The following is a 25,165-nucleotide window of genomic DNA, read 5'->3' on the forward strand; positions in this document are numbered from 1 at the left end:
AGTCTGGGTGAGGGGTGATAAGGAAGGGAGCAGATATTTGACATCTTCTGGTGCTGAAGCTCCACATATTCCCTTACTGACAGCATCACCCACAGGCTGACCTCCCTCACTAGCCAGGGTTGTTAGGAGAGCCAAAATTAGGAGCTGCAGAATGGACCAAATGCACACAACTCCTGATGTGGTACTGGGAGTGGAGATGTTTCCTCCCCAGCTCTCTGTAAGGGGTTTTGTACAGTTCAGTGAAATTCTTGGCTTGGTGTGGTGGGTCAGTCTGTGCTCAGAGGGCATCTGTGGGCATTCCGTTCTCTGCAGTGAAGGAAAGTGCACCTTAAACTTGTTCTTATCTCAGAATGGGAGTGGAAAATCCTTTCCAGTGAATGCCCTTTTAAAATAGTCCATTCCCATAATTGCCAAATGCCACATGCAACTGATGATGCAGGGAGAGATGACACATATACTGCCTATATGCTGTGTTAATCATCATAGAGGACTCTTGGTTTTAACTCCTGCTTTTTAATTACTTGCATTTTATTAAGAGCATTTCTTATTTGCTTCTCTCCAAGCACTGCAAAGGGAATCCATTTGCTCAGGGTGTAACTGATGTCTGACTTGTGGATTCAGAACAAGAGCCATGAGCATCTGCACATACCAAAGACCCTTAAAGATTTGTCTGCATAAGCTAATATTAATCACTTTGTTTATTCAGCTCTCAGAGTAAGTTTTCCTGCAGCCACTGAAGGCAGCAGCATTTTCAAGTGTAGTAAGTGCACAGCCAGCAGTGTGGGCTAAGTGGTTTTTAAATACCAGTTAAAGTTTTATTTGCCAAAGAAATGCCTTTAGTAGAAGCTATGGCCTTATGAACACTTCAGGTTTAGAAGCCTAGGAAAAGGACATTTATGCCTGTAGTTATCTCTTCCTTGAAATATTTTTTGTTCCAGAATTCACTGATGGATGTTGAACCAATTGATGTTTCCACGTAAAACCAAAACAAACCACAGACATTCCTCATGTGTTAAGACACTGCTTTCACTCTCATCGTGATGGTGATGTGGAAGGCATGTTCAGGGCTCTGGCAGTGATTCTCAGTGATTCAGTGTCTGTCCAGGGGCAGCCACCCTGCCCTGTGTGTTTGGAAACGTTCCTGGGCTGGGCTCCTCTGGGTTGCTGCAGCCCCATGTGCTGACCCTGGAGTGGAAGGAAGCTCAGGGTGCCTGATGTGGATTTATTTCAGTGAATCTTAACTCCTGCCAGTCAATTATGGCCATTGTGTTCAGGCTGGGGCAGGAAATGTGAGTTATTTCTTTTCTCTAGCTGCTCACTTTGGTGGAACTGCGTTTCCGAGCCTGATAGTTACGCTGCTGGCTAGGGAGTAAAATTAAATACTGTCTCACAAATAAAACATTGTCAGTGCACCAATAAAGCTCCAAATGTCTGTCTGCTCCCTACCCATTTCATCTGGCCACACTAGCAAAATAATTCTCTTTATGTTGTTCCCTCATTATAAATTCATTGTGATTTGAATCTTCCTTTTATGTCTAGCAGCAAGGTGATGTATGATCTGTTTACTTTTGAATGATTTGTGATTTATGGAAGCCTGGTGCCGGTGAGTTATACAAAAGATCTTTGAGCAAATACAAGTGTGAAAACACAAGAGAAAGTTTGCAGATTTTTGCTGAAGACTTGGGAGAAATAAATAGGAAGAAGGAAGAGTGTTTTCCCACTAACTCTCTGTAGACCATTTCATGTAGTATTTTGTGTTGCAGTATTTCATAGGGCTCTCTGTGAGGCACACTTAAAGCTTTAAATAAAATATAGCCCCTGTGATAACTTCTACTAAAGATGTTCATATTTTTTGTCATTTCTCTTTCTGAATATAGTGAACAAATAGATAACACAGACCTGTTGGCCCCCACAGCTCCACAGTCCCAGCAGCAGGGCAGGGTTTGAGGGCAGGGCAGGGTGTTACTGCTTCCATATAGCCACAATTCTGTGAAGAAGAAAGGAAGAAGAAAGAGATGCCAGTCTTATTGTAGTAAAAGTTAGCACCCAAACCTCTGAGTTTTGAGCTGAAACACTTGCAGCACTAAAAAGTCTTCTCCTCCTTCCTGATGGTGATTTTTCTGGTTTACCTGCCTTAGTTGTTAACCTAGTTCAGGCAGCTCCATCTATAGCTGTGTTCTCAGAGCTCCAATCAGTCTTTTCAGCAGCATTTCGTAATGCATCCCTTTTTAATATAAGATGGAGATTTTTCTGTTTTTAATATAGAATGGAGATTTTTCCCTTTTTAATATAGGATAGAGATTTTCCCCTTTTTTATATAGGATGGAGATTTGTCTGTTTGGCCAAGCACTACCTTTTCTTTCCTGTGTTCTGTCCCTAAGTCAAACTGTTCTCATATTTTCCCTTTTGTTTTTCCTTTTTAATTCCCATCCTGGGTGATTCTGAGGCAGGTTAGGTAGAGGCTGAGGGGGGAAGTTGTCGGGGTCAGAAATTGGAGGTTGAAAGAATCCTTGAGGGAGAGAGCACAGGCAGGGATGTCCTGCTGCTATCCACTAGAAAATAAAAGACATGCTGGAGTTACCGTGATTTTATTTATGCCCTTGTGTTTGTTCAGAAAACCTGTGGGGGAGGAATTGGAATGAAAATAACATTTTTGTTCAGCCCTCTGTTTATCAGTTTCCAGTCTGGTTTACGCGTGTACGTGTGGATTCATTGAGATGCCTGCGAGATGTCAAGTTTCAGGAATGGGTGTTCCTTCATCCAAATGTCTTGCTACAAAACAATTTCCCCTGCTCCTTTTTGCCTCATTAACTTCTGCATTAACCCTTTTCTGTGCACTCTGACACGAGGATGTTGATCGCTGCAGCGCGTTTCTCTTTGCAGCCCCGTGCGTGCGCTGGCACTGTCACCGTGTCCCCCCTGTGCTCCCTCACTCCCCATCACACTCTGCTTTTCTCTTTGATGTGCTCTCCCTCCTGACAGCTGGCCCTGGTAGGTACACGTGTCTCATCTTCTGCTGAGCTACAACATGACCCAGACACGATTCCTCTTTTAATTGTCACTGTGGACCCCTTATTTTCCTCCCAGCTTCATACAAAGACTGCTTCTGCCATCCTGTTTGCTTTCTCTGTTGTTGTTGTTGTTTTTTTTTTTTGGTTTTTTTTTTTTTTTTGTTTTTTTTTTTTAGTAACTGAGGTGTTAACTTGGCTACTGAAAGGATGGAATGATTAAAATAACGTTTTATAGATCACGGGGTGGGGGGCGGGAGGGGGAGCTATCGGCTGCTTTTGTCATTTTTGAAGGAGATTATTAAAATGTATCTTATAGCTTCAGTATTCACTGTGTGCCCTCATTGTTCTCAGTCTTTCAAAGAATATTCTGGAAAATGAAGTTTTATCATTAAGATTGCATTAAAGTGGATTACAGAAGGGAAAGAGCAAAATATGAAGAGTCTCAAACAGCTCAGAACAGAAATATGTTGGCATCTCATTCACTGGGATGTGGAACAAGGAACATTAATAGGCTGATAAACAGAAATGACTTTTTCCTCTTTAAGGCTTAAAAGGTTTACTTTGAACTTGCAAAGATTTCTTGAAATGCCACTTTCCCAAGCTTATGTTGAATGGAGAACTTTGTGCTGCTTTTATTTTATTTTTTAATGCTCATATTGAGTGAGCAATTACTTCTGAAAAGCCATAGGTGTCATCAGGGTGGCAGAAAAGTACACAAGTCTGGCTTTAAAGGCTTTTGCTTCTGAGCACCTACTTGCAAATCCTGTTTTGTGTCAATAAGAAATAGCACTTTCCTTTTGGATTTTTCCTTATAGAAGCAGCTCATGCTGTATTTGGTGCAGTTTCTAGAAGAATTATCAATCTGTGCAAAGAGAGGAAGAAAGGATTTCAGTAACGTACTTTGGCATGGTGTGGAGAGTTGTGAGGAAGTTGAATTTCACGCCTCCCAAAGCAAGGAAACCTATGGTAACAGTCAGTTCAGGGAGTTTGGGGATTGTCCTCACTTTCAGAGACATCTCTGGCATTTGAATTTTAGGTACATTAACAGCACATTTGTACTGAGGCTGAAATATAAACAGATGAAGGTATTATTTCCATGCAATGGCTGAGGAAATTGCCCATTTGTCTCCCTTTGCTCAACTTCTCTCATGTTTTAAAACAGTTGTTTTCCAACCTAGCTTGAAAGTTTTGTGTGTGGCTGAATGTCTGTGCTCTCCATGAGATGTGAACCTCAAATACTTTTCATTATTTTGGGAAGGAAACCTAGCACATATCTCATTTTTCTTGGTGAATGTCAAATCAATCATCATTTGTCGGTCCACTCAACATTTATAGAAATAAGTTACAATGTTGGGAGATTAAGAAAAAAGATTGCTCCATTGACTTATCAAAATGTTTTGCAGTAATCAAATGTGAGAATTTTGCTGTTTCAGGGTAATTAATCTTATGCTTGCATTTTTTTCTTTTGTTCTCACTCTAATCAGGACAAAAGTTCTTTGATAAATAAAGATATTTGGAGTAAGGTTTGTGTAGTGTGATTTTAATTGTTGTAACAATATACCACAGCTAATGAGGGTTTTGTACTTCTATTTACCCTATGCATAACAAGGAATGTTGTTGAACAAACTGTAATAAATCCTAAGGCAGAAATTGAGGTTACCAGGAATTACCCATCCTTTCTGCCCTGTTTTGAGGGCAAGCTTGATAGGCTGACCCACAGGCATGTTGCATCACCAGAGATGTTACTCTTGGCACAGGTGCCCTTCTTAACTGATTAATTAAAACAGGTGCAATGAAGAAGTGGTGCCATGGTAATGTAATTATCCAGTTTCAAATGCAGATGTGAAACCCCCTTGATGAACCTTCCTACCTGAATACAGCAAAGAAGAAGCTCTTTTACAATTCCCAATTATTAAATTGTTCTGTGAATGGTTCCAAATTCAACTGGAGCTTTAAACAAGTTTCTAATTCATCCAGTGCTTTAAAACAAATACTTTTTTCAAAGAGAAGGATTTTGAGGTAGGGAGACAGCTGCTTTGGAATTCTTGTGAATTCCTACGTACATTTCCCAAGAAATGCAATTTAGTGACCTGGCAGAGCAGGTTGTACTTGATTTATGCTAGAAGTGTTCTTTAAGTATTCCCTTTTGGATCTATCTAAACAGTACCTTAACAATAGTGCTATTTTATTTAAAGCAATTTTATTTATTTTCTTTCAAATATAATGATGAATAAGACCCCTTGGAAGCACTCATAAATTTTCCACTGTTGTTTCTAGCATTAGAGAAACAAAGTTCTTCTGTTCCTGACTAAGCTGGAGATGTTGAGTTTGATCTTTCTCACTTGCTTGAGGGTTTTTGACTTGTGTGCAATACTTGCATTTCATGTCCTGCTCACTCATTACATACTTGGAGTGCTGTCTTGGATAAACTCATCATATTTAAATCATGAACTGACTCTTAATCACAGGAGTGATTCCACTGTTGTTTTGTTATTGATCAAGTGCTTTGCCAGCACTTGATGAGCTGCTTGATGTGAGCCTTGGAGCAGCTGCCCCTCAGTGTCCCAGCAGCAGACTGAGGCTGAAGGGCACACGTGGAGAGCTTCTCCAGCAGCTCACAGATAATTGTGCATCACCATGGTGTGCTGCACGGAGAATTGGGAAGAAGAGGGCCAGACTGTTCTGTTTTAATTGAGAATCATGTCCTCATCCCAGAAGAAGTGCTAATCACCTGCTCTCAGAAGACATTTCTCTTCCAATATAGGTTGCTGGCAAGAGCAATGTGCAGGTAGCGTGGCTGTAATTACTTGCTGGGTACTGTCAGTCAAAGCAGATAATATTAAATCTACTTTTTCTTCTCCTTTGTTAGAAAGCAATGAAGAGATCCAGTAGAACCGAAGATCATATATTGTTTGTTGAAAACAAGCCATGTTCTCAAAGGCAAACGGATTGATTTTGAAACAGATGTGCAATTATTTAAATGCTTCCTACCTGTGAGGTTCCAGTAATTGTCTCGTGCTGCACAAGAAGGCTGTCCCTGGGCTGGTTCTTCTCTCACATCTTTTTCTGACAACAGCTGATAATGAGACTGCAGCTCCCCAGTTTCCAGTGGTGCAGCTGTAAGACGAGAGTGACACTGCCATGGTCATGCTTCTCCTCTGAGGTTTTCCTGACCCCTCTGGTGCTCCAGAGGCAGCACTCAGGAGCTCATGGGTCTGTCTGATCTCTCTTAGTGCCCGGATGCTGGAGAAGGCCCGGCAGCAGCTGCAGGAGGAAATCCTGTGTGTCCAGAGCCAGCTCTTGGATGAGAAGAAGAAACGGGAGCACCAGGAAGCGCTGGTCAGGCGGCTGCAGAAACGCGTGGTGCTCCTCACCAAGGTGAGTGCTCAGACCATGTTTGGAGCAGCCCATGTCCTTATTTCTTTCTGCCAGGTGCAATCCTTCCTATTTCTTCTTTGTTCACCTCTATAACTGGTGCTATGGAGCTGTTCTGGGGTCTTTGTATAATGGGTGCTGTGGGAGACATGAAACCTGACTTTAGGTGTTCAGTGGAAGTACCTAAAACTGTGCCTCCTAAAACTGTGCTCATGTTCCCCCAGCTGGGCTCGTGCTGTGCTGAGGATACATGCCTTTGTCTGAGCCTTGGCATCTCTGTGAGGGCAGAGAATTGAATCATGTTGCTGCTGGAGTGTTTCGAGCCACTGAAGGGAATTTTTAATGGCTTTGGCTGCATTGCCTCCTTTCCTAAAGAGAACAAAGTGGCAGCACCTTGTCAACTGTTCCTGTGGAAAAACAATTTACAGGGAGTAAGAGATTTGCCTTCCTCTTATGCTGGAAGTCTGTTCAAATGTAATGGCAAGCACTAGACCAGTAAATTGAAAATACGTTTTAAGATTCTTTCTATAGAATATATCAAAGGGGTCTGCATCATCCTGTATCAGGTGTGCTCTCATGATGAAATTCTATACAATAATTCTGAAGTCTGCAGAGCATTGAAAATTTTATATTAAATTCTGAGAGCTCACTTTCCACAAAGGGAATAATAATTTGCTGTAGCCAGAATGAGAGTTACTTCACTTTCCAAGAATACTCCTTGCAAAACTTTCCTCATCTGAGCAATCTCCCTGGTGTTACAAAGCTGCTCACGTAAATGAGCTTATGTGTGTGCAGAAGGTCAGACTCCAGTAGTCAGAGCTCATGAGAGGGAGCCAGACACATCACCATGTGGGGAGGCAGGAGGGGAAAGAACTGCTATGGTGCCTGAGCTTTAGACTTTGATTTCCAGTGTCAACTAAAGCATTTTGGTCGATTTTAATTGCGCTGCACCCAATTTTGTGTAATTCCTGTGTCATTGTTGAGCCAAAGAAGCTGTGATGAATGGTGTAGTAAGCAGGGCTCTTGAAGCATGAAGCAGCCACTTTCCAAGAGGATATTCCATCAGATCTTGTGACTGCAGAGTTTGATGCCATGGAGAGTCACAGAAGTGCAAAGAGGAAAATGACAGCAGTTCTTTCAGCCTCACACTGAGGCAGGCACTGCAGTCAGGGTGGATGGACCAAACTCTCTCCATGGAAGCACAAAAGGCATCTCCTCTCAGCCCTGCTCCTCCCCCAGCAGCAGGCAGCTCTCTGTGTTCTGATTTAGGACTGCCATGGCTGGATAAGACACAGGTGCATACTGAGCCCTAGCAAAACCTGTCTTTATAACCTTTTCAGCTGTCTAATACTGTGCTGGACTGCTCAGGCCTGAAGGAAGTTTCTCAGATGGTTTCTAAAATATTCCCTTTGTTAACTTATTTCCAGTGCTCAGCAGAAACACTTTTTGTCATAGAACACAAAAATATCATTAATTTTCTTTAAGTAGGTGATAAAACCACAACACTACTTTGTCATGTGATGGATTGTACTCTGATTTAAATGGAAAGACAAACCTTTGCTTTCTTTGCTGTGCTCCCCCTGAGGAGGAGCAGAGAAAAAGTTGCAAGTGTTCATCAGATCATGGCAAAAAACTTGGGTTTTGACAGGGGAGGTTTTCAGTGTGCTCAGTGGTTCCTCAACTGACCTGTTTTGAAGGAATAAAGACTTTGCTGTTCTCTGAAAATTTATATTCCATCCAGAGAACGCTGGGGTCCTTTGTGAAGGAGTACATGCATTATGATACTTGGACAATCTATCCTCAGCACTGTTTCTCCTGCTGCTTGCTCTTCTCATGCAAAATCAGAAGAAAGAATTTCATTTAATTAAAAAAAGTATGATATTGTGATTTAAAATGAGATTGAGCAAATACATTTCCTGTCAAAAATAATTATTTTACATTGAAAGCATATCACCTAGAATGGTATTTAATCATCTAATTAGTAGCATCAGTACTGTGGTGTGCTTTTATGTAATTTGAGAATGGAAAAGATGAGTTCTCTCTATTCAGTCTTTGTCTTGTTAAATAGGACTGTGAAAATCTAATTTGGGGGAGAGTATTATATATATTATTGAAATGCTATTGCTTTTGATAGTATGACTTCTGCTTTTGTGCATGTTTGACCCTCTGCTAGGGCAGTGAATCAGTTCCTGTGTGCTGAGCAAACAAGGCCTGAAAGATGTCAGAGGTGTTCAACAGTGCAAATTTAATGCTGTAACAGTTTTCCTTTCTTTGGGCTCAGGTTAGAACCTGGAAGTCTCAGTCCTAGAATACATTTTAAAATATGAATAGAAAACAATAAGTTGTTTTTTGTTTGGTAACAGCAGGACCAAATATTTCAGTAGTAAATGTACTCTCTTCAGGGGGTACTTGCTTTGCCAGTCTGACTCCCTCTCACTGCTATGTCTACTGATATTTTTTCCCCAAGATTGAAGCAATATTTTGTGGCTTTTACAGACTGCCAGTCTCACTTGTCAGTCATGCTCAGTTGCTACTTGCCACAGTCTGTCTGTCTTGGTTGCTCTTGTATTTCCATTCCATTGCATTTAACCTCTCTGCCCATTGCTTCCTTCCTTGCCTCATTTGCTTCTTTTGGGCTTTTTGGTCTTCCTTGGGCCTTTCCAGCTGGTTTACTGCTTGGAAGTGACAGAGTTGTCTGTGTGGGATACTTCAGTGCATCCCTACAAATCTCTTCCCTGGCAGACTGGAACAGCATTCTCCAGTCTCTGAGTGTCACTGCAGTGGTCCAGCCCCACTGGGGGGGTGTGGGCTGGTGTAGAATCTGTATCCTGATTATTCCTGCTCACAAACTGCTCTTTAGAACATGTTGGTTGATCATTTTGCCCCACATGCCCTTGCAAATCAGGGCAGGACTAAAGTTTTCTGATTTACATGTTTTCAGTGAAACATAAGGCCAGATTAGGACACCACTGAGGCTTTTGACATTGATGGCTGGAAGGTTTCTCCTGGAGTGTCACTCCCTTCATTTAAGGTGATGGAACAGAAATTGATGTTTGAAGGGCTGGATTCACACTCTTTCTCAGAGATCTGCCTGGCTGGGTTTGCTGTCTGTCATGTTTTTTGCTTTTCCTTAGCTCAGAGTTTTGGGAAAGTGTTTCATCTTTGCTTTAGTACCTGAGATATTTGTGATACAACAGTGCTGAGAGATACCTGAAATGCTGGGGAAACACCTAGTTCACCTCTGCCCTTTTGCCTGTTTGATTTACTTCTGTATTTGCTTTGAATGCCATGTTTACTCACACAGTTTTGTATTTGACTTCTGTGTTACCCTTAAGCTTATGAGTGTTTCTCTTTTTCTGAGAGCTTTACACACAACTCCTGGTCTTTGTTTATGAAGTGGGCTTGTTAAAAACAGTCAGTTCTGCTACTGAATGGCTGAAATTGGAATCTCTTAGGAAATTTTGTATGACATAGAGGCCTCCCAGAATGGAAAACCCTTTCTGAAAATCATTATCTGAGTGTAAGCAGCTGATCGAGTCAGCATTTCATGGAAAGCCAGCTCTGGTTATTTATTTCAGGAAGGCAGCTTCCAGAGAGCACAACTGGGCCTTGTGCAGCAGAAGTGTTGCTCCAGAACAGCATTAAAGACCCACTCAAAAGCTTCCAAAAGCCCTCTGATGTGGAGGGCCAAAGGTTGGGTTGGATCTCCTCCTCTCCTGGTTGTGATCAGCCCTTAATGTGTTCCTTACTCAGCTGCTGCCAGGGTTCAGCCCTGGAGCCTCTTCCCCTGCACATGTTCAGTTGGGTGGCTCCTGAAAGCAGTGATTCCTTCTGTGCCCAGGAGGAACTTCTGCAAGAAGCTCTTGAGTGCCTTGGATCAGCCCTTGGTACTGCAGGTTTGACCAGAGGCAAAATGCCCTGTTTTTGCAGCCAGGGCATGATCCTTTGCAGGAAGCTCAAAACTCAAAATGGGAAGCCCAACTTCAGATACTTTTTGTAACTTATCCCAAATTGGTCTAATTTGTTCCTTAAATTGTGGCCTTTATGAATGCACACTGCCATAATCACAGCCCTTGCTCTCATATAAGGCATAACACAACAACTGAACTGAGCTGTTTGTGTTGGATGTGTTTATTTCCTGTCTGTGCACTTATCTGCCTTTGGGTACTCTGCTGCCCAGAGAAGAGACTGAAAAATTCCCTTTTGTTTCCTGGGCTCTCAACCAGATCATGTGATATGATGGGAAATCTGTTTCTATTGAGACATAATTTAGGCCATCACCGTAAAAGTTAGAGATTAAACAAGTATTGATTAACCAACTCCAGCTGACTGCTGATACCACATGTTCCTGGAGATATCAGTCAGTGTGAAGTATATTAGTGACTCCCAGAGCTGAGAATGGCAAAAAAGCATCAGAAATGGGACTAGGTAATTAAACTGTTCATTAAGCATGGCAGATGCAGAGTTCATGACTTGATTTGCCATCTGCTTTGTTTTGTAATCAGTAAAGATTTTAAATAATGCTGATGGCTTCTCTGTCATATTGGGTCCTGCATGATGTTTTTTCTGAGGAGGTAGATAGATGATTTTAAAGCACAAGGAAGGATCTTGAAAGTTCTGGGTGTGCAGCAAAGAAGGTAAATTAACCCTTTTCCTGGGATATGTGAAAAATTAGCTGTAAATACAGTATTGCACTCAGAAACAAGCAGACAGATCCTTGTGGCAGACCTTTTGGCCATCACACCCTGAGCTGTGCTCTGCATCCAGGCAGCACAGTCGGCCTTGGGGCAGCTCTGAGCTGCTCCTCGGGGCTGTGAGCACTATCCAAAGTATCCAATGCTTTTCCTGGCTGTTATCACTCTCCTTCCTTCCTTCCCTCAATCCCTGGCATGATTCTGTGGCTGTCATTTCAGCAGTGCTGTTGCAGGTGCATCCCCAGCTGTGCTGCTGCTGCACACCTGGTTGTTAAATACTGTCAGCCTGACCCCGGCCAAACTTTTCCCTCTGCTCACTGGGTCTCCCCTTTGTAGGTTTTCAAAAATTTCCTTTTTGTGACTGGCAAATAAATACATTTTTAATGTGATTCCACGTCTCCCTCTTCAGGGATTAAGCAAGGCAGGTTTTGTGAGTGCTTCCTTAGAGCGTCTTGTCTCCCTCTTCTTAAGGATGCAGGATGGTCTGTGTTTGAAGGAGATTCAGCAGCCTTTTAGATTGAGCACAGGTTTCTCTAATTTCAACTTGATTATATTAATCAGTTAAACCATTTCAGAGGAAAGGTGTTGGTAGTTGGGGGTGGAGGAAGCTAATAGCAGGAGGAGACAGAAGATCATTGACAGGTGAGGGAAAAATTCAAAAAGAGGATTACTGCCTGTGGAGTGCAGGGGCTGGGAACAGGTTACTGCTGAATTTTAATCTTTAGTAACCAGCAGCATCATCAATTTTAATTCCCAGACTCCTTTTGTAGGGTGTCTTTTTTAAAGAATGAAGACCAACAGGTCAGAGATGAGGTAGGTGCTTTTATGGATAATTGTCTGGCCCGTGAGCTGGTGTTAAAATGCTCCCAAGTTCAGTCTGATGCAGGATGGTTGCTGGGCTTCGTGTTTTCCACAGGAGTGTCTGAGTTACTGGATAAAGGGAACTGAGTTTTGTGAGGAGAAAGCAGGATTTGGGAGTTTGATGACTGTTTCCACAGACATTTTTGTTGGAGTTAAGGAAATACCCCACTTTGCTTTTGTATGAGGTGGAAAGTGCTCCAGGGAGATGGAATTCTGTGATGAGTTATTTTAACATGGTTTTTTGGTTTGCTTGGTTTTGGTTTTCTTTGCTCTATAATGGAAATTTTTAAATTTTTTTTTTACTAACTTCTTCCAGTTATTTGCTGTGTCATGTTTTAGTCCTGAGTCACTTAACCACCTCCTGGAGCTCAGGCAGCTGCCTCCACATGTAGCAGTGTTGGAGGTAACTTGCTGTACCACTTTTTGCCTTCAATAGGTGGCCTGCTAGATAACTCCACAAATATGTGTTCTGACAACATGTTTCCTGTTTATTTTTTTTTTTTTTACATGTGTATTGCTGGTCTGCCTTACCTTTCTTAATCATCTTGCAGTCTGCACTGTGAGGACTTCACACCATGCTCTTACCTTCCATACCCAACAGCCTGCTAGGATCTGTTGACCTAATTTCAAGTATCTCTAGATCTCAGAGTCTGAAAGTCATTTTTTTTCCCTTCTGTCTGTACCCTCTAATTTGTCTGCTTCTGAGTTTTATTTAGCTTTTAATGGAATGGCCTAACTCCAGTTTTCAAGGAAGCTGCTACAGGGAATACAAAAGAACAAATACAAATCTTTTCAGCCTCAACTGTTCCCCAAGTCACTCAGCCCTGCCCCTAGAGAAGCACAGCAGGGTTGATGGCTTCACCCTGGCCCTGTCATGAACCAGCCATAGTATTTATTGAAATGGTTTCATCTGCAGCACTGCCCTTTCTGAGCACAATCCCACAATACTCCAATGGTAATTTTTGCAGACACTTGTACAGTGACAAACTAACTCTGTGCTGATTTATACTGGATGCTTCGTTATATTCATTACAACAGCCTATTTGCATGCTTGACATTTTAAAATACTGTGTTTGGAATGTGTTATTTATTTTGAGACCTTTATTAAGCAACCTCAATCTAAGGGTTTAATTGTTACTGATAGCTAAGAGTATAATTACCTCAGTAAAATATCATGGCTATATTAAGCAAATGGCAATTGTCTTCCAGAAGAAAATGAGTACAAGCCACTTTCCTTTGAAACAGGTTGTTTCACGAGGTCTGCTAATATCATTTACTGCTACAAGTACAGAATCTCTCCATAGAGAATGAATGAGGAAAGCTGGGATTGATGTGTTTGTAGAAGGGACTGGCTGCAGCACTGGTGAATCAGTGCACAAAGACCATTTCGGAGGAGGAAGTATCTTTAAATTAAACCAGAAAATGTTTCTCAAGTGAAATTTGCAGATTTCAGAATGTCAGAAAAGTGTGTTTTTGCTGGTGTGGGCTCCCAGAGCAGTGCTCGGTTTACTTTTTTTGCCATTGTTCCTTACTTTGCCTAACTTGGTCATAAGTTTACTACTCACTTTTGACTCGATGAAGAAATTAGCAGAATTGCTGAGTTCTCACTTCTTTACCCTGCTCCAAAACGACATTTCAATGCCTAAGAGTTCCCTTAGTTTGACTTGTCAGTCTGCATTTGTCAAAGGCATCTCTGGCTCTGGGATGCAGGAGCTGTTCCCAGGCTGTGGGCACTGGAGTCTGCCCTTCTTGCTCTCCACTGCATCCTCTCCAGTGAGACCCTTTGCTCTTGATCTGATGTCCTAATTCCTCATAGCTAGTGGATAAATTTGCCTTTTCCCTGACTTTGGGCACTCTGTGGTACCTGTAGGAATTTGTCCCTTGGAGGCAGGAAGGGGATGTGCTTTGTTAGAGTTGAGCTTTATCACCTGAGAGCTCTTAACATGGAGATGGGAGGCTGAGTTCAAATGGCCAGCCTGGAGGCAGAAAATGAGTTGGCCCCTGGGCCTTGCTTCCCTTTCCCTTTTAAAAGCATAAAAGAGCTCATAAAAATTATCATAGCAATTTTCTGGGAATTGGGTTTGTATAATTCTTTCTCTTGCCTTATTATGCATCTGGTAAACCTTGCAATGATAAAAATATGGAGTTCATTTTTATCTTTATATCTGATGTTTTTGAGGTGGAAGCACAAGGACAGCCTCTGTATTCTTATTGATGTTATCTCTGACATAGCTTCTATTTAAGCAGCAAGTTTAGAGGGCTTTTTAAAACTTTATAACAATTCAGAGTATGCAGCAAAGTTAAAAGTTATTTTATGAGGTGTTTGTGAAGAACAATAGAAATATGATCTTTTTTTTTCCTCAGAATACTGACTGGATTCTGCTTTGTTCTGCCCCCACTAGATATTAATGCTCATTGTTAAGAGGTTAGATTATGAAAATTAGAAATATACCCATAAAAGAATTTATATGACCTTCAGTTCTCATATTTCTCTGAGAGAAAGGACTGTAGGACTTCTAAAGGTAAAATATTCAATAAAAAGAAATTAGGTTAATCCAATGTTATGGCTGAGAATTTAAACTCACCCAGGTCAGGTAATTCAAAGTTATAGTTCCCTTGATGTGTGTGCTGTAACATTTATTCCTTAGCTCCTCAGCTCTGAATGATGAGGGATGGTTGAGCAGGCCTGGCAGGGAAGATGGATGGGTGGAATGAAGGAGTGATTGCTGGGGGAAGTCGGGCAGAACAACTCTGACTGCTGGGCAGGGGCTTGGGCAGCATCCAGGGACAGGGAAGGGGCTTAGGATTTCTGAACAGCAGGCTCTGAAATACCAGCAAGGCTAAGCTGCATAAAAAGAGGTTTTGGTTCTTTTTTTTTGCGATTCTTTGTTCCTCAGTTACTTATGGTTTGAAGGCATTAAGCTCGCTGCCTCTTAGAGTGGTGGTATTGCCACAGGAGCTGCAGCTTTGAATCTCTGACTTCTCTCTGTTTTAATTCTCAGCCATAAAACTGGATTAACTGGGTTTGCTTCAAGTTGAATTGCAGTGGATTTTTTTTTTTTTAAGGATAGGAGAGAGATAATTAAGTAATTGCACAGTAGCTTATTTCAACATGTGATGGGAGCCTCTGGTAAGAGCAGCTGCACTACTCAGACACCAGTCAGAGCATCCTTTCAAACGAAGACCCAAAATCTTTACAAAACTGAAGGACTGTCTGGAGAATTGAGGAGTTTTGGATTGCTCCTGGCACAGTATCATGCAGTACTGACTGTTTTGTTCAATGTATGTTCACAGCATCTCAGGTCAAGCATTGCTTAAATTGATGAATATATTAGAAGTCAAATGAGGTTTTACAAAACATCTTGCAAATGGTCTCTGACCCATGATTTGTTGCATTGAGGAGAAATGTCCTGTTCCCTCTTTTATGAGCTCATTTGTTTAGGTGATATTTCAGATAGAGTCAACAACTGTTTAATAGAATCTATAGAAAATGAGAAGAATTGGTGTGGTTTCTGTTAATTAATTTTGATTGATGTAATGAGATTATTATGTTACAAGTTTCTCACTATACAGAACAGCTGCTGGATTTTTTTACTGTTATGTGGGGCAGGACCTGTGAAGAATCATTAGCTGTAAACCTGCCTGTTCAGGTGGAACCAATTTGGGACAGTGGGGGAGCTGAGGCTGAGTTTTCTGTCTGTCTGAATCCAGAGCTTCAGGATTTCCCTAGAAAGATCAATGCCTTTTTGAAGTCAAGAATTTAAAAAGGAATCAACAGGTGAAGTGTGAGCATGAGACAGGAAAAGAGGATATGCTTTTTACACATCAAGATGATGTTGGACTTGCTTTCTGTCAGGAAGAGATCTCTTCTCACAAGAGTCTTCTGATTTGTAGAGGTTGTATTAGGAAAGTCCTATAACCCTGTGGGGCATCCAAGCTGCTTTTTAAGCATAGGGGAAGCATGGGCAGAGTAGTGTTTAAATATGTCTGTCTATGCCTGCATCTCCTCACTTTCCTTGGGCAGCAAAATCCAAGGATTCCAGCAGATGTGTTCCTTTACTTGCCACGGAGTTGGGTGTGTACAAATTTTATTTTGTACACAAATAAAATGTGCTTATTCCAGTGTTGTGTCATCCCAGGTACTTGCTCTTGGAGCAACACTGGGGAAAATTGAAACCTCACCCTACTTGTGCTTAGTCAATATTTTGGGTGCCACAAGTCTGTGTGCAAGGAATTGTGCCTGAGTGGTTAAAGTGCAAGTTGCTGAAAGGGTGGAGCATCTTAAACTTTCCCTGCAAGTGCTGATCTTGTGCCTGGGAGCTGCAGGCACCTGAGGGGCTGGCTTTGACACCAGTGGCAATATTTTTCACAGCAAAATGTTCATTTTGCTGGTTCTCTGTGCCAGCCTGTGCTGGAACTGCAGGATGTGTAGTTTGGCTGCAGCTGGATGCTCTTGCCCCCTGAGATGTGAGCACACTTCCCTTGCTGGGCTGTTGCACCGTGCCCATGGCGTGCTGCAGCTCATGTCTTCTTGTCCCGAGTGCCTGGAAGGAGCTGTAAAATGTAAATATAGAAAGAAATGCATGACAGGGCTCAGGGCTGCCTGTCCTTGTGAGCTGCTGAAGGAGAGATTCAGACCATGACATACAGCAGGTCCTAGGGAGAGCTGTGACCTACTGGCTGTAGAGTTGGTGGGTTTGGAGTGGGATATGCCTGAAGTCCCATGGGCTCCTCTTCATCACAGAGCCAAGAAGTCTCTCTTCAGGGAGAGGAGATGCTCTTACTCCCTTTGAGCAGCAGAGTCTTCTCTCCAGTGGAAGAAGTAGCTGCAAGGGTCCCTGCTCCCACACCTTTTTTTCCTGCCTTATATGGGAGATGGGTTACAGGCAGGTCCAAGATCAACAGCTTTTTATTGCTTATGTGCATGGGAAGACTCATTCTGTGCATTGAGCTTGTGATTAAATTAAAGATAAACATGGATGTGGAGTAATGTTTCTTTCAGGATGTGCACACACCTTCTACATTTGCAAAAGGAGTGTGCAGCTCCCAAAATGATCTAGTGTCTGAATTGCAAATTTAAGCAGTTTAACTCCTCTCCTCAGTTGCTGCTTTTTCAGGCATGTATATAAGCTGCAGAAGTTCTATGTTTTATGCTTGCAACAGGAATTCTGCTCTGTAAATAGTGTTTTCAGCTCTACAGATAAGGAAACACATTCTGACTTTAATAAATTAATTTTGTTGATAACATACTACCTTTGGAGACCAACTTTTCGGGTTGACATTTCTATTATATTAATTACGAAGAGAGGAGAAGCTGTGCTTGTTTTGTCATTGGGAAATGCCATTTGCAAAGTTATTGGAGAGCTGACCTTGTCAGAAGTGTTATTGCATTATCCCACAGTGAGGGCTACCATAACTGAATGACAAGAAAAAAATGCAGAAAGAAAAAAGCAATTTCAGGAGATATAATGAAATCAAAACAAACTGCCTTTTATCCCTCTCCAGCATGAAGATGTTTATTACGATAGTGTATATAAAGTTTGGTGCTGGGAAAAAAAGTGCTTGTGAACCATTCAGGGTTGTTTTTTAAAAGTAAAAATTGCCATACAAGAGAATTCTTGACTTTTTGCATGAAGTAAACATGAACAAGAGGCAGTGCTTACTCCAGTGTCATCTCTCCCTGCTTCTCCCTGTTTTCACTACATATCCCTGCCCATTATCCTTTTTCTCTCTTGTTCATTCTGCACACGAGGCTGAAGGGGCTCAGCCTGCATGCACCAAAGCCCCCACCCAAGGGCTGCACTGGGGGTAGCCTTTGCCACCTCAGTGCTTGGAGAGATCACCCTGGAATTATTTTCTTTCCCACTTCTGGTTTCCTCTACCAGTTCTCTAAGTAAATCTCAGCTCTTCTGTTTGCTTCTAGCAAAATGCCAAGCAAATAATCTGTTCATTTTCTGTTTTCCCTCCCAATTTAAAACCACAGAGCTGTTAGTTTTCTCAGAGCCATTCCTTGTTCTCCCTGAAAACTGGGGGAACAGCAAGAGCTGCACTTTTCTCCTCTGCCTCAGTGTCCCATCCAGGCACAGCTCTGCTGAAAGCCCAGGTGATGCCTTCTTCCCGTGCCTCTAAATGATCCTGTGCAGGAAAGTACCACTCAGCTTAGTGTCCATTTAATCTCTGAACGTGTGGGGCACAGCAGGACATGCTGAGTGCCTCATTCTGCTCATCCCTCTGCTTTCTCCCCGTGCTAGAATTGTGACAGAGGTGCAGGTCACAGGTAGCTCAGTGAGTGTTCATAATGGAGCCATGGTCATCACACTTTAAAAGCTTTAAATGAAATCTTTTCCACTAAAGAAGTTATTAAAAAGCCCCAGAAAGCTATTTAACCTCCTTCTGTGTCAGGCAATGTGTTTCTTATGTAATATTTATGCACATGAATTTGTCATGTGTGGTGTTAACCTGAGGCTATGTTTGTAGCCCTTGCGTTCCAATATTGGCTTTTTCCTTGCATAAAAGAGAAGAAAAAAGCCCTGCTGAATTCCTTGAAAAGATCCCAAATGGGATGCTGAGGAGCTGTAAATAATAGCCAGGTTTATAGTTTAACTCTCTAGGGGCATGTGCAAGCTGAAGGGTGTGAAACACGTGTTCTGGATCTGAGATTTTCCTTCAGATAACACAAAGAAACCAGAAATGCAGACGTAAGTAAAGGTGCTCACCACCCCTACCTCACTTTCCTCTCTGCCTGCACATGGATTTGTGGGTTCTGAGATTCTGGACCTGCTGCTGCAGCTGTTGGTGCATTTTCTGCATTGAGCTGTGCCCTGTGTGGGGTTCACTCCCTAACATAAGGAATCTTTTGATCCCTCCAAGCAACCAGCTCCAGCTGACTCATCTAAATCTGTCTCTCACCAAAATGACTTTGGGAGTTCTTGCTAAACTTCACCTAGCTAGGCTTGAGTTTGGGGTGCTCTTTTGTCACTATTTATGTTCTCACTACTTCTCCTTTTGCAGAGGTAGTTTTTCCCTTAGTTTTCTTTTAAGAAGAGGGAGTAGGGATGTGGACTTGTTGCCCCTCATCAGCCAGCAGTTTCACAGGCTTAGTTTCAGTGCCAAACTGCTCCACTGAAGGATTGGATCTCCTAACTGCAGCCAGAATATCCAAGTAGGCGTATCCAACTGAATTAGTAATAAGAACAGATAAAGAACTTCCTGACAAGCCTGACTGGTGAGCAGGGGGGTCATACCTTGGCTTGATGCAGAATTCCCTGTGTTTTGGATGTTCTTCAGCTGACCTGCAAGCTGTTCTTCAGCAGAACCTGCAAGCTGTCCCTCCTCAGCTGCACTTGGATCATGGCTCTGCCTCCACACGGATGGATGGGTGCCTAACGATCTGCATCCAAAGTTTTGATTTGTAATTAACTTTCAATATGCTAAAAGGATGGCTAATAACATTAAATGCAAATTACAGAGTTCATATTCTTCATGCAAATACAGCTGAAGAAAAATGGTATCTTCTCATTTTGCTGCATTGTTCAGATGTAACAGGCCTGATTGCTGCTCTCCCCAGGGACAGCTTTGGGACTTGGAAGGTTTATTCATCCAGACCAGTGAGTTCTTTTTCCTGACAATTTTTCCCCCCAAGAAGTAGTGATAAGAAACTCTGAGAAGCGGGGGAGCCTTCTTGATACATTGCCTGTCCTTTCTCTTTTCTGTGCTGGGACTTTGTCTGGAGTTAAATGTGTTATAAATATCTGAGTATCAATGCTTGGTAGACTTACGAGAGCTCTTAGCAGCTAATGAAGATTAAATGCTGTCTATTTTGGGAACCTGAATGACACTGTCACTCACATTTTGGTAGTACTCAATATCTAGAGCTGGTTTTTTTCATTCTGTCATTCCTGTGAGGTGGGGAAGCACTGTTATCTTGGTTATAAAAGTGCATGGGGAACAGAGATGCTTGGGTGAAATAACTGAAGACCTGAGCCCAAGTCAAACAGGACTGCTGTGCAAGAGCTGTGAAATCTTTACTGTTCCTCCTTCTGAGACTGTTTGGTTTATGATGAAGTCCCCCAGTGCAGACTGCAGTTTTCTGTGCCTTAGCTGTGTGACAATGACCTTCCTTCAGGTGGCAAATCCTTTGCTGCAGCACGTGTGTGTGTGTGTTCCCTGACACTGCCTGCTCTGCTGTGTTAGTATCAGCATTTCACTGATTTTCTACATCTTTTGGATCTTGTCACATCCTGGAAGCATCTGGTACTGTTGTGGTGAACCTGTGTTAGTACAAGGATCTGATTTTTTCCTGGAGCTGTGTTGCTGAAGTGGTTTTGTTTGTGGAGGTTATGGCTGCAGTCCCTTCCCTCCTCTTTATGGGCTCTGTCTGGCTGGCATGTCCCTGGGGATGTCATAGCTTCCAAGGTTGTCAAAATCAAATCCCTAGGAGATTGTGGTGTAAAAGCTGCTTGTGTGCACACTGTGAAATCTAAAGTTTTTTCCCTCCCCTCTTCACACACTTCCATTTGTGTGTGATTTTGCTCAGTCTGTTTACCAGTCTTTGCTCATCTGTCATTATTGATATTTTTAGGTGCTCTGGAATGCCTTACCCTTGTCTCTAGACTCTGCTGACGTTAATATTTTATGTTGTCAGCTCACATCTTGCTGCTTGCCCTTGTTCCACTACGCTAATAATGATCCTGAAGGAAACTTCTGGCTCAAATGCTCAGTGCAGCCTCCTGCTAATTGCTTTCCATGGCAGGGAGGGCTGGTTGCTCCTACCAGCTGGTATTTGACTCTCACATAATGATTAAAACCCACGGATGCTTGGTCATTTAAACAGATTTTCAAACCCTGTGTTCACTCGTTCCCTCTCCTGTGAGTTCTCTCCAAGAATTGCTAACTGGTTCAGTTTAAATTACTTTCACAAAAGCTCGTGGTTATCTATCTCTATTTTATCTTGTTACACTCAACTCAAAGAGATGCTTTGAATTCTGAACCTTCTTAACTAATTTTCCTAATGTTCAGGTGAAACTTCCTTGCCAATGACTCTAATTTCCCAGAACAACCTTATCTCTGCTTTCAGAACAGAGGAGGATGTCTGCAGTCTGCTATCTCCAATAGGATAGCCATTTTTAATGATAAATCATTTTATTCCTTTTGTCTGTTAACACCTTTGTTATTTTTTGGTCTTGAGTGAATATCCAGCTTTGAGATTATTATTATATCTTCTTAGTGCAGTTTAATTTCTTGAAGCATTTAGCTGCCTTTATCACAGTTCTCTGGATAAAATAGAGCAGAGGAGCTGTGATGATTCTTTTTGGAGCCTGGATCTTTGCTGGGTCAGAGTGTGCAGCTACAGCCACTTGTGCCTCTGGCAGACTCAAAGGATTGCCCTGTACCTGGACCTGTCCATTTCAGCTTTGTTTGGGGCTTTACATTTTCATGGTGTTGAGATTTGTCTGCCTTTAAAATACAAATTAATATTATTGCTATGGCTTTTATTTACTTGATATTCTCCATTACGTTTTACATTTATGTGACCTTTTCTTGCTTCATGCAAGTGTCGTGACTTTGTGTTTTGATATTTGTGTTTATTTGCATCTTTATGAAACTGGTAATGTTAAAAAAAAATCTATTTTATTTCAAATTTTGTTAAAGATGAGATACTTTTGCAAGTTCACATATTGCAAGAAGCAATTTCTGAGCTGCTCATTCTCTTCTCCTTGTACAAGTGTCTGAATATCCCGTGAGATTTAACAGTGTTGCAGTGAGTAAACAAATCACTGTATTCCCAGAAAAGTGTGAGTGGATCACAGCTGCTGTCACTCCTGGCTGTCTGGAAGATGAATCAGAAATGTGCAGCTGTGGGCAGTATCTGGAGCTGGGTGGTCCTGTCCTAGGATCAGAGATTTCAAATCTGTTATACCTCATTTGGCGTATTACTTTGTGGATTTTTCACCCCTTTCTTGCCCCTTTAAAAGATATAATTAAATTTTATTTATTTGAGTGTTTTAGTCTTATTTCAGTTTATGAAAAAACTGTTGGTGGCTGCATATTTATTTAAAGGGAGGAATCAGCAGCCAGATAAGCTGAGAGAACATAGTTCAGGCACTACTTGTGCCAGGTACTGTTGCCAGATGGCCAAAGAGCAATCCTCTAACTAGTCCTGGATGTGTTTATGATGTTTTTATGAACTTACTCCAATTTCACCTTTTATTTGGTCTTCACAGCTGTTAAGGGCACTTTTTATGGTGTTTCTCTAGTCTGGCAAATTTAGATCAGATTAGAACATCTCAGAGGTGTAGAAATAGGGCATAGTTTAAAGAGGATTAGATCAGTGTGTATAAGGACTAGTCTGTGTAAGGTAAATCTTAGAAGGAGCACCTCCATCTTAAGTAATTTATGAGTCAGTAGAGATTTCCTTCTTTCTTCAGCTGGAATCTGTCATGTTAAAGGTCATTTTATTGAAATTCACGCTCACATATTCATAAAAGGATGCATTCTTCTGAGCATTAGCAGTCACCAAGTTTTTGAAGTTGCCATGCTGGATCTTTTCTGTATGTTTTACCCCTGGACTCTGATGTGATGAATTAAGTGAGATGTGTGCTCATGATATTACAGCATTAATAATATTGAGGGGGGAATTGTGATGACATGCAGTCTTTATACATAGCATGGTTCTACTGGCAAGAGAATATGAATTTATAGGAATGGGACCTTTAGACCACTTCCAGAGCTAAATCTGACCTGCAGGTAGGAGTTCTTTGACAATCTTGTGTTGCCAAAATCTCTTTCCATTTATCCTTAGATGTTTTCCCCCCACACTAAAATTTGTTTAAAATTTCCATGTAATAGAAGATTATGGATAACACTTGTCTCATTTGGAAGCTGTAAGCCATTGAGGAATGATTTCAGCTCACTCCTTTACAGCCTGCCAGCCTTTTTGCTGTTCAAGATTGAAGGGCTGGGTACAGCTCTAGAGCTGATTCATCAAATCTTCTAACAAGGAAACCTCTTTGCCCTTCACCCTTGAGGATGTTGTGTGAGAAAGGTGTGGCAGAGGGCAGGGCTGTGCAGCCTGGCTGGTTTGGGGAGCTGGAGGAGGCTGCTCCGTGTCTGTATTCCTGGATCTGCCTGTCAGACATGTGGGAAGTGTGCTCAGCCTTGCTCGTGGCATCCCTTTGCTTCCCATCCAGAGCCAGGCTAATGACAGCTCTGATAATGCCAGATGGCAGTCACCAGTCATCATTTAATAGCAGAAAAATGCCTAAATATTGTCTCCAAAACTGGTTTGTTCATTCTTCCCCCTCGTTCCAGCCTGGCAGTGATCCTCAGGCAGCACTTAGGGACCTCCTAAGAAGATCTTGTGTAGAAAACTGTCAGAACAGATTGCTGTATGGATTTTCAGAGGATTAAAGTTAATTAAAGAGCTATTCCTTGCTCTCATTTCTTCCTATCTGCCAGCTATTTACATGCTAATGTAGGGTCTTCCAGGGAGAATAGGACAAGTGTCAGCACTGGGCATGTTATCACACATGGAGACAGTAGAAAATAATGAGATGAGCAAAATATATATATATAATATGTATGTACGTGTGTGTAGCTTGACAACTGAAAGCCAGCAGCAGAGCTTTTTGCATATTTTCAGTAATGTGTGATCTTACTGAATATAATTCACTCCATTACATCTCACACTGCATAATTTAATACTCCATTCACTACAGTATCTTTACATAAGGAGTTTTATAAACAGGGAGATTTAATATTTTTTTTCCTATCTTGTTCTAAAGAGGAAAGTTCCTTCTTGCAGAAGTAGTGAGTAGCTTTACTAGGAGTACAAACCTGGGAGCAGAGACTTTGGTGGGGACTAGCATCTGCTGTTGTCTTCTTTTAGAAAGGTTAAGCAAAGGAGGTGCTCAGCATGGAAGCAAACTGAGAGTGGATGTAATAGTTTTCTGCTCCAGTTGCATTATTATTTGCCCATTCCATTTTCACATTATTTCAGAGGATTATTTTCGTCTGTAATTTTTCAACATCTTTTGTTTTAGCACTTTATTAAAACTGCTACATAACAGATGAAATAAAATTGATCTCAGGTTACACTTCAAGAGGGAGTTTAGTACTTTAGGAAAATGAGAAACCTCACTTTCTGTATTTTTATTTAAAACTATCAAAAGCATCTGTATTGTTGAGCACAGGTAAAGAGTTTTGTGAGCTGCTGAGGGTACTGCAGATAGTTTGAGCATGCTGAAGGTAATTAAGCTTTTAAGGGCAGTTAGACAGATTTGTTTTCTGTAGTTTTTTGTTCCCCAATGTGCAGGTGACACATAAAGTGAGTGGCTTAGCAAACCCAAAGTGCCCTTACCACGGGCTGCAGTCCCTGTGTTCCATGTGACCTTTGTGAAACAGCTCTTAGCCTTTCTCTTCATTTTATCCTTTTGTGGTTTTCCTAGTGGAAAACATGATGGTCTTACTCTCAGATGTCAGGTGGCTGTTCTTTGGCCTTGAAAATCAATGTGACATTTTGTGAAAGAGTTAAAAGAGGAGGGAAAGGGAAAAAACTCCTTTTTTGGAGACTCATTTGGGGGCAGGCGAGGGGAGAAGGTCACCCACACTGAAAAGCCATGACTGATCCCCTGCTTGCTCCTGCCTTGGTAGCACAGCTTCCTTAAAAGATGCTCTGAAAGGGATGTCAGGCCAGAGATGCTCTGCGATTTGGGTGTTGGAGGTTTTCTCTTGTATTTGCTATCCCAAATCCTCTCTTTAGCCAGGGTGGTGGGCTGACCAAGATGCAATGCTGCTGTGCAATAAGCCTCAGGCTGAATTTCTCCCTGCTGTGGCTCTGTGAATGCCATCTGAGCTGCACCAGGGAAAAGCTGTCCCTGGTGTCTGGGGAGATGCTGCCAAAGGCTCATTAGCCAGGTCAGAATAATTCAGAGTAACTTGTTCTTGACTCCCCATACCAGAGGAAACCAGTGCTGACTAAATCCTGGTGCTGTGTGGCTGGGAGAATTTGGGATGAAGACAGTGAGCACCCAGAATTTACTGAAGGTGGGGCACACACGGGGCAGATGCTTTGTCCCTTTCTGGGCTGCCTGTCCCTGCCAGGGCCAACACGAGACCTGTTTGCAGGAGCTCTGACAAATGGAAATGACAACCAGTGCTTGAAACATAAAATATTTCAATTTGGGATTCTCATCTCTGTTACACAAATGGTTAAGACTCCTGATT

General features: G+C 42.0%; 1 protein-coding gene across 7 annotated transcripts in view; it reads left to right on the top strand.

The window, feature by feature from the left end:
* The window catches only part of MAD1L1 (mitotic arrest deficient 1 like 1), a 347,152-nt gene that overhangs the window by 94,901 nt on the left and 227,086 nt on the right, over positions 1-25,165 (top strand). For all 7 annotated transcript variants that reach the window (XR_014958379.1, XR_014958378.1, XM_021539694.3 and 4 more), the window contains exon 11: positions 6,245-6,389. Coding sequence is in view for 5 of the 7 variants with exons in the window: in XM_021539694.3 (XP_021395369.2) it covers positions 6,245-6,389 (145 nt within the window). In the remaining 2 variants the exon portion in view is untranslated. The remainder of the gene's footprint in view (positions 1-6,244; positions 6,390-25,165) is intronic.

The sequence above is a fragment of the Lonchura striata genome, chromosome 14 (assembly GCF_050655825.1).
Source record: "Lonchura striata isolate lonStrDom1 chromosome 14, ASM5065582v1, whole genome shotgun sequence".
In the NCBI taxonomy this organism is placed as follows: Eukaryota; Metazoa; Chordata; class Aves; order Passeriformes; family Estrildidae; genus Lonchura; species Lonchura striata.